This window comes from Brassica napus, chromosome A4 (genome assembly GCF_020379485.1).
Source record: "Brassica napus cultivar Da-Ae chromosome A4, Da-Ae, whole genome shotgun sequence".
NCBI lineage: Eukaryota > Viridiplantae > Streptophyta > Magnoliopsida > Brassicales > Brassicaceae > Brassica > Brassica napus.
In genome coordinates, this window is record NC_063437.1 from 5,258,140 (window position 1) to 5,268,036 (window position 9,897).

The window sequence follows — 9,897 nt, forward strand, 5'->3', positions numbered from 1 at the left end:
TTTACTTGAAAAAATTAAAAAAATAAACGATTCTCCCTTCTCTTATTCATCAATCTATGGTTTTTCCATAATTTTTCTTTTGATTCTTCTCACTAACTCTTGTTCTCTATGATGCATATCTATACCCCCTTTTTTTTCGATTGCCTTTCAAATGTTTTTTTTTCCTTTTTTCTAGGGCTGTTCAATATGGTAAAACCGAACCGAACCGAACCGAAATAGACAATATGGTTTGGTTTTGGTATATACCATATAAACCGAATGGATATAATTTTATAAAAACCGTAGGATTTGGATATGGTTTGGTATATAACCGATTAAACCGAATAAACCGAACAAAACCGATTAAAAGTAGAAACATGTAAATATGTATCTATTTTATAACAATACATGAAAATCTATTTGTTACATAAGTTAAATTTGTGTTAATAACTATTACCATAATTTTATAGTAATAAAAAACCTTAATTTGTAAAACACTTGAACTATAACTAAATAACAATACATCGCAATTCATACATTTTATTTTCTAAGTCTTTTTTTTGATCTTTTTGATTTATTTTAGTCTTCCTAAATTAATATGAAGATTATAAATTTGATGGACAATAATTAATGGAAAAATTTCAATTGAAAAAGCATGACTTTAATGAACACTAAATATGAAAGAGTGGAAAAACTTTTCTTTCATGTTTCTGTTTTGTTTCATATTTTTATTTTCAAAATTTCAAACTTTGATTTTAGTTATAGATTTGATTATTTTATTTGATGGTAGAAATATTTTACTTTTTTGTTCATTTATTTGAACATATAATATATTTTTAATAAATGACTGTGTTGACAATATGACTCTAAAATTCATATAATATTATCTCAAACAAAATAATTATGTTTTTTGGTATAAAACCGAATAAACCGAAAACCGACGGTATATAAACCGAACCGAACCGAAGTAAATATGGATTTAGAATGGTAGTTATATTTTACTAACCGAAATACCGAAAACCGAAAAAAACCGAACCGAAACCGAACCGATATCCGGATTGAACACCCCTACTTTTTTCCATTAACTTTTTAAAAAAAATTCAAATTAACTTTTAAATTGTGTTTAGTTAGATTAAATATAGGGTTAGTTTTGGGATTATGAAAAAATTTATACTATTGAGACAATTTCATGTTGGTTTTATACTAAGGGGACAACAACCTTATTTTTTTGTTCTCTTTTGACAATTTTCCCATGAATTTATAGAGTTGACAAAGATGCATTTATAAAATAATTTAATTATTTAATACTAATTTTATTTATAATTATTTATTTTCCCCCAATGAAATTTTTCGCTGACTCTGCCACTGATTGTATCCACCATCGCCGTCACCAAAACCTTTACCTCCATTGTATCCACCACCTCCTCATCCACTCGATCTATCGGAATCTGTTAAAAAAACAGATCAAGGAACTCACTGACTTTTTTGCGTGTCGGAATCTGTTCTGTTGCGGTGGGGAGCTCGGCTCATGTGCATAGTAATGTTCTACGGATCACGATACAAAGAGGGGTTGTTGTAATGGTGGAAGCGTACGGAATCAATAAGGATGTGTAACTTTAAATCACGGAATTTATGAGTGATAGAGGATGAAGTTCCAAAAGAGTTAGGGATTTGAGAGACAAAATTGGGAAAGTGATTTTTATTTTACGTTTATAAAATTTGAAACATAAAGGAAAAAAAAAGAAAAAAAAAAAGAAAACCAACAATTTAGTCGGGAAAAAGAAGTAACTAGCTAATAGACTAAAACAAAATTGTAGGGTGTTTTAGCAAAAAAAAAAAAAACAAAATTGTAGGGTATAAGAGCATCTCCAATGTATATCTCTATATTTTCTTCTAAAATAGAGATTTCTATTATAGGAGTGGATTTGCTCCAATGTATGCCTCTATAATAGAGTTTCTCTATTTTAGAGGAAAATATAGAGGAATCTTACTTTTTACCTTTATATTTATAGATGAAAATAACAAATTTTTATATTTTCCCCTATAAATAGAGAAACTCTATTATAGAGACATACTCCCTCTGTTCCTAAATAATCCATGTTTTAGAATTTTCACACTTTTTAAGAAAACACTTAAAATTTTGATAATAAATGTATGATTTTCTGTGTTTAGCTATTTCCTATGATTTTTAACCAATCAAAATTCAGTAAACACAATTAATATTTTTGAAGTGTACAATTTGCCATTATTACATACATTGAAAATGTAAAATATGGATCTTTTAGAAACAAAATATTTTTCTAAAACATGGATTATTTAGGAACGGAGGGAGTACATTGGAGCAAATCCACCTCTATAATAGAGTTTCTCTATTTTAGAAGAAAATATAGAGATAAAAATAGAGGTGGGTTACACAAATCACACACAGTGTGCTGTGACGGTATTTTTTTCTAATAATCCCTCACCTTATACTACGTTAAAAGGTAAAAGAGAATCTTTTTTTTTTTGATCAAAAGGTAAAAGAGAATCTTAAGAACATACTTTACACTGGTAAAAAGAGGAAATCATTTGGTCTTGTTTTTTTTTTGTCAACTAAAACCCACAGAAACTAGTCATGTTGAGGCGTTAGTACGATTATCCTGAAAATCCTTACTAACAAATAGCCTCACACTCGCGCCTTTTTTGTGAGAGAATCAGCACAGAATCATTCAATCTACTGTTTTATAAATATTCACCTTTGTATTTCGGTAAAGCAAAATAAAACATTCTCAAAATTCACCACCAACTAAAGTAAAATGAAAAAAAATCTTTATTAGAAAATGTTAACCTTGCTACGGTAAAAGGTATATTTGTATAAATCATTCAGCTTATTATTCTACATTCATCCCATACCTTGTAAAAGGGATTATTTCTACTAGAGTATTTGCAGAGATGACAATAGTATGATTAATACAAAATGGTATGTGTTGGTACGCTTTGCCCTCCATGCAATCGTGTCCATATCTTTTGGTCACATAGAGTTGGAAGCCTAAAATTAATTTTGGGATTTCAAAATCTTTTATCCAAAGATATATTCAAGTAGACAGACAAAGGTAATTGTTGTCCATATAAGAGTTTGCAATGAGGTATAAAAGAAAGACTACGTCACCCAATAATGCAGTTTTATTTGGGTTCACAGCTCAAAATCATATGATTCAAAACCCAAAAGAAAAAAGTTGAAATAAAGAGTCATTCTTTTTACTCCAGACAAACCCCAATGCAAATAACTATGCGTTCCAAAAGATGTATTTTAGGTGAGACCAAGATGACAGAAAATCAAACGAGTTGATATAAGAAGAAAGCAAACAAAAGAGCTCTAAATTGGTACAAACGGATAGTAAGGAACTCTGGTAAGGAAGACATGTATAATTTAAACAAAAACCGGGACTGGACTGTGACTGCTTCTCTCAGGATTGCACAGCCAGTTTCTGGAGATGCTCAAAAAAGACTTGCAGGCTCACGTCGTCAGTGAAGATTACATCAGACCCAGCTGACATCTCGTTTGCACTGTTATAAGTCGCTGATGGATTCAGCTTTGCCAATAAAAACCTTGCCTGTGAAAGTGAGTGGTGTTAATGGATAAAAATCATATGAAATCATCACTATCGAGATGACAAAAAATTAAACAAACAAATGTGATTTGCTGACCTGAGATCCATGTTGATCACACACAACTAATCTCGGGACAGGGAAACGCTCCCGGACTATCATCTGGGAATCCTCTTGGGGAGCTTGCAATAGCTGAGCAAAGGCCTGACAAGAGACATCAGAGATTTAGGAACATATAAATGATAGTGTAAGCAAGTGTGAAAAGATTACGCAGCTAAACAAACAATTACAATTTCTAAGTGTGTGTTACCTCATGTTCAGGCTGCTCATGATAACCCATGTTTCGCCACTGTGCTATAGTCATTCCATGGAAGACAACAACACTAAAATATGCATCTAACAGAAGAATTCTGTCGGCTGCAATGGAAGCCACATCCAGCAAAGCTGGCTGAGGTGGTGAACTGAATGTATATGATGTCAGCGATGGTTGGATCATGACCGTTGCATTTGAAATATTCTCCCGGTTTAGTAACATGCGGAAGTATGCAGTTTCATCTGGACTATTGTTAAAGACCTGCCACACGTTCCAACACCACAAAAGAGAATTAACGATTCATTCAGCTATATAGGCCAATCACGTAACGCAGAGAATCATGAATTTAAAAACAGTTAGTCTACCTGGACAAACTGTGACCTCCGCAGGTTAAACATGAATTGAGGGAACAATGAAAAATACGGATTCAGTGTAAACGAGGTTGGGTCATCCTTTCTATAGTCACCGAATTTCGAACACAGACGAATGAGAGTCCGATCTAGCCATCTCGTAGCATCAAATCCTTCCTGAAGTATTACATGACAGATAAATTGTATATGTAAGACACACTATTATAACGATACAACTAGTCAAAGCTAAATGAAGTACTTCAATAAGACGAATTGCTTAGCAGTTTTACTATGAGCCTAACAGATACACAAATTCTAGTTATAAAGAGACGAAAGATGGTTCATCAATAAAGATGCTACAGGGACGAAGTCTTTGGCGTTTTCTCAGGGGACAATCTGATTTAGGATTATTTTTAATCTACGGGTTCAGTTGTGTGACAACTAAAATGGACTTGCTTTGAACATATAGATGAACACTTAACCAAAGGTCCTAGACTCCTAGTAGATAAAATTTGGCCAGGAGACGAAGTTTTAGTCATCAAAGGCCCATCGCGCTAAACCTCTTACCCCAAAAGCAACAATAAAAACTTTTGGTCAACCCAACATATAAATTTGGCTAGGAGATGATGCAATGTACCTCTGTTTCCATTTTAAAGGAAGCTAATCTTGCCATGACCACAGCAGCAGTTTCTTGATCAAAGCCTTGCACAAGTTCCTGAGAATGTATATCGCAACCGTTGTAACAAAATATTAGCTTTGCTAGAGACCGTTGGGATATTAAAACACAACAATACATTTACATGAGGCACATAACCCTAAGCCACAATTATCATTGATAGTAATAAGAATAAAATGCAAGTTATGCAGAAAGTACGACAACGACGAACCTCTGTGCTCACAGCAGTATCTACCCACTGTCTGGTTATTGTTGTAACCCTAAGCAATGTTTGACCTTCAGGGTTTTGGTAACTGCAATCCAGTCAACAACAGTAAATCCAATGCGTAAAGTAGTAACATAGTGCAGAAAGACAAAAGGGTCGAGACAAAAAATGAAGGAAGAAACCGAGACAAACAAGAGCTCTCAGAATACCTTGTAACAAACTGCAAATAAAACTGAGGATTTACGGTTCCAGGAGCATTTGACCCGGTTGAGGATAGATCAAAGAATACAGTCAAGCAAGTACTCTTGTCGAGGCCACATAACTTCCAAGCATTGGTATTCCCCTCTCCAATGACTGTGTCGGCAACACTGGGACCTTTCTGCAAGGCTCCAAAAGAAAATAAATTAAAATCAATTAACATCAGATAGCATTATTCATTTACAAAGCACAAACGAAACATCTTGAAAAAATGATTTCCAAGCACTCAGGATATAACTTTTTCTAATGATGAGCAAGGCCCGATAGCCCCTTGAATTTTGATATCTTTTGAGCAATTGATCTCAAGCGTCCCACTGAAAATGAAAGGTTCGTAGTCAGTTCAAACTATAAGGATTCAACATATATATTATCGTAGCATAAAAGCAATATTATGAATAATGTATTCATGTTCCGCAATATAAGATCTTGAATTGCCAAAATAATCATTATCATGCTGCACCAACTAACAGAAGAATTATAGCAAAGTATTGGCATAGAAGCAGAGAAGAAACCAACTTAAAGCAGAGGCCAAGAGACTGCTCGCCATCTTCAAACACCCGTTTGAAGGAATCTTTAAAAACGGAATGCCCAAAACTTTCAGATAGAACAACAAGTCCACCGGTACTTTCAACTGCAACTTTCATTTCAGCAACCCCAACCTAACTATACCAAAATGCAACAGCAGAGACAGTTATAGTTAGGTATCAAATTATGTGATGAGTAATGATTGGGCATCACGCAAACAAAAACCACGACACATTAATACCTGATCGAGTGCGGAAGCGAAAAGGTCTAACACATGACCCTGAGCGACCAGCTGCTTTGCAATACTATCATAAAACTTGACAGCTTTCTTATAGTAAGGGGCAGCATCTTTATCTAGATCTTTGTGAGACCGCACAGGATCTGACAAATCTTTTGAGATAATCTGAAAAGACAGAAAGAACAAAATTATCATTCAGGCTATATCAAACATTGCTCGGATATAAGGTGTGATGAAACTTGACAGTGCCATCATCTAAGGAATCAACAAGCTCTAACCGTTCCAGGGCCCTCAGTACATGGACCTCCGACCAAAGCAACGATTCTTGCCCCGGTTCCAGGCAAGCAAGCTCCAAGCAATCCAGCAGCAACACTCAACGCCACACCAGTGCACCGTTGGGGACGATGACCTGGCTGAACAGGCCACTGGTCTGTTTGCAGCTCATCCAAAAGCTGCATACCAAACATCAATCCACGTCACAAACATATAATCATTTAACAGCAGAAATCTATTGACCACAGCTTACCAAGTCCAGAGTGTATTCACAATCCGAGGCAGGCAGCAAGAACCTGTTGACACCAGCAGCACTCTGTAACCCATTTTGCGCTCCTTTGGGAAACCCAGACGTGGGAGCTCTCCTGGAAGAAAGCCCCAACTGATCCAAAACCTGATCCTTGGAGACTTCTTTGTTCCCTTTAAAGACAAAGACTTTAGACATCTCCGAGAACCCCAACTCATGGACATGAGCCTGAGTGCCAAAAGACACAAACCCCACCAAAGCATTCTCCGGAAGCAACCCGATCGCCTGCTTAAGCGCGGATTTAGCGAACCCCAACTCCTCCTCGATCATACACGTGTCGAGAACAAACACGAACACAGGAGGAGGCGTGTGAGGCGGAGCAGCGCCGGTTCTGGGATCGAACTGGCCGGCGGTGGAAGGAAGCGCGTACTCAACGGTGGAGTACTGAGGGTAAAGCTCGCCGGGGAGATTGGTGTCGGAGATCATGTGGTAGTGAGGAGGGAAAGGGTTGCGCTGGAAGCAGAAAGGGCAGATCCAGATCTTGGCGGCGAAATCGACGCGAGCGAAGGCGTTGAGGACGGAGACGCAGGTTCGGCATTTGAGGGGAGCGTAAGGGAGAGAAGGGATGTCGGAGTGGCGACGGATCGGGGAGATGGAGGCGGCGAGTGGGATCACGCACTTGCTGGCTTCGACCTTGGTGCGAGGCCACACGTTCCAGGTCATGCGAACTCCGTCCATGCCTTCGGGATCCATCTCTGCCATCAGATCGGGAATCGAATTGTGGAGTTTGGAATCACGACTGTGAAGGAAGCTCTCTTCTCAAACCCTTTGATGGATGGATCTGATTGTTTTTGTTTACGTTCGGGTTTGGGGTCGAAGTTTTTTTTTGCTTTTTATACCATCACATCCAACCGAACCGATGTAGCTAGCAAAATTAGCGAATCGACCAAGAATGAAACCAAATCAAATTATTGAAGAAAGAAATGCTCGAACCACTAACAAAATTTATATATTAAATAAAATGGACTAAATTTATTATGTCCACATCACCTAAAATATCCTTACCCAATCAATTTGCCACCTCATCTTATTATTACATATAAGCAAAACATTTTTTTTTTAATTTTTAATATCTATATCTTCATATACATTTCTACACATACACCAATATAGCTTCTTTGGAATTAATTTCGCTCTTTTAAATTTTTCTCTTTGGTTTTTTTTTTCATTTCTTAAACATAATTCTTCAAAAACATGTTTTGTCCAACACCTTTGTAATATAGCGATTTTGGATTTTTAAAAGCGTCATTATGCCGACGAAAAAAAGGAGTACAAATATTTGATAGACTTCATCGATGGACATCAAATTTGGATTCTTCCAACCGAAATTCTTTTGATTTCGTAAAAACTTAACACTATCTGCTGGAGCTCCGGCTGACATGAGAGATCGGGTTGACTATACCGTGAATGACGATCAATTAACAACAAAGTTGGTCGGATATAACAATGAAGGTGCCAGAATTATATATGAGGCCGAGGAAACACCAATGTAAGGTACACAGCTCACTAGAGGGTGAGGGAAGTCCACTCAGCTTCGATGCAACTTCCAAACAAGTGATCTCAGATTCTACTCTTTAACAGTCTCCGATCTTGCATGTAAAGATTGAATTTTTCCTATGACCTTGGTACTGTCATTGTTTTCCATGGCAGAGCCATGCCGGATTATTCAACATGTGTGTTGTTCGTTCCACAAGCCACTAAACAAAAAGAGTTTGAGAAGTACTAGCAGCAGTATTGTCATCATCATCATCATTTTCTTCTTCTCTCTCTAGATCTTTTTTTGTAACACTCTCTAGATCTTATATACATTTTCTTCTAGCTTATCAATCAGATCAATGGCTGATTCCGCTTTCAGGAAAAAACAAATCCAAACAAATGACACAGTAACCTTCTCTTTTTCTCTCTCTATACAGACTTTGTGTTTGTTGTATTTGGGGCATCAGAAGGTGATTGTATCCACACATATATGTATAATCTTTATGTGGTGTGTTGTTCAGACATCTGATGTATATGTGACCAGTAAAGACGATGCACCTGGGATTGTGATACGTGAAACGTATCAAATCCAACAAACAGTGATTGAACAATAGAAATACTGATAATATTGATAATAAAAGTGTTTACAAACTTATTTTGAGAGAATTGCTAGAGAGTACTCTCACCTCTCCATGATCATGAGTGATCTAATTTCTAGATGGGGAAGTTTTATGTTTACCACTTTCAAGGTACCACTTTTTATCTTTACCACACTTAAAGAACATTTTCAAAAATACATTGTTCATTAAGTGACAAAAGACTATTATATCCTTGTTATCTATATATATATATATATATATATATATATATATAATAAATCATTATTTAAATAAATAAAAATAATAAATAATAAAAAATAATTTTTTTATTCGAATTATACTTTTTCAAATTCGAACTTTTTTATAATTTTTTTTTAGAATTTTTTTTCACTATTTTTTTTTCAAAATTTATTTTTGAAAATCGAAAATTATGTTTGAAACTATTTTTAAATTTTTTTATATTTTTAAGTTTTTATTTATATATTTATTAGAATCTTTCATATTCCAAAAATCCTACCCCACCTCTCAACTCTAAATCCTAAGTTTAGATTAGTTAACCTTATGGGTATAAGTGTTTTTTACCATTCATTAAAAATAAAGGTATAAGTGTCTTTTACTATTCATTAAAAATAAGGGTAAAATTGATTAGTGTAAACATGAAAAGTGGTGCTATGAATATGATATTTGTAGCAATTTTCCTTTCTAGATAACCCCTCGCTCGTTCTTACACTTCTATATATACTAGTTACTACTAGATTAGGGTAAAGACTTTTGACCCAGCCCATTAATCTAATTGCCACTAAATAGGCCACGTAACAGATTGTCGTGATTCAAGAATGGAGGTTTTGACTCAAATAAACAACGAAAATGAAAGTTGCAAGAAGAGAGTAAAGCACCTGCTTCTTTACTCAGCAAAAGATGGAGCCAATATGGACCCCGTGAAGCAATGGACGAGGCTAACACATACCTCCTAAAGCTACATACGACTGAAACTGGTGATCTTTAGTAACACTTTTAGCAATAAGATTAGTTACTTTAATCCTTTCCTCCAAGACATGTTCCAATGTCCACCTTCTAAAGAGCTAATACACAATACCAAAAAAAACAACA

At 35.5% G+C, this 9,897-nt stretch overlaps 1 protein-coding gene across 1 annotated transcript; it reads right to left on the reverse strand.

The window, feature by feature from the left end:
• Positions 1-3,194: 3,194 nt before the first annotated feature.
• On the reverse strand, positions 3,195-7,632 carry LOC106381666 (protein transport protein SEC23-like). Its single transcript, XM_048778059.1, has 12 exons — positions 6,659-7,632; positions 6,411-6,584; positions 6,136-6,297; positions 5,886-6,028; positions 5,608-5,683; positions 5,321-5,490; positions 5,118-5,199; positions 4,868-4,945; positions 4,246-4,407; positions 3,878-4,141; positions 3,667-3,771; positions 3,195-3,572 (listed from the first exon to the last, which is right to left on the reverse strand). Exons 1-12 carry the CDS (start codon positions 7,412-7,414, stop codon positions 3,426-3,428), a joined length of 2,319 nt encoding a protein of 772 aa, XP_048634016.1. The 5' UTR covers positions 7,415-7,632; the 3' UTR covers positions 3,195-3,425.
• Positions 7,633-9,897: the final 2,265 nt, after the last annotated feature.

Excerpts from the sequence above, each read along its gene's own strand:
- LOC106381666 (XM_048778059.1), bottom strand. The coding sequence starts at position 7,414 with ATGGCAGAGATGGATCCCGAAGGCATGGACGGAGTTCGCATGACCTGG. Across the intron at positions 6,298-6,410 it reads GTACTGAGGGCCCTGGAACG|ATTATCTCAAAAGATTTGTC; the intron begins GTTAGAGCTTGT and ends CTGTCTTTTCAG. Across the intron at positions 4,946-5,117 it reads ATACTGCTGTGAGCACAGAG|GAACTTGTGCAAGGCTTTGA; the intron begins GTTCGTCGTTGT and ends ATACATTCTCAG.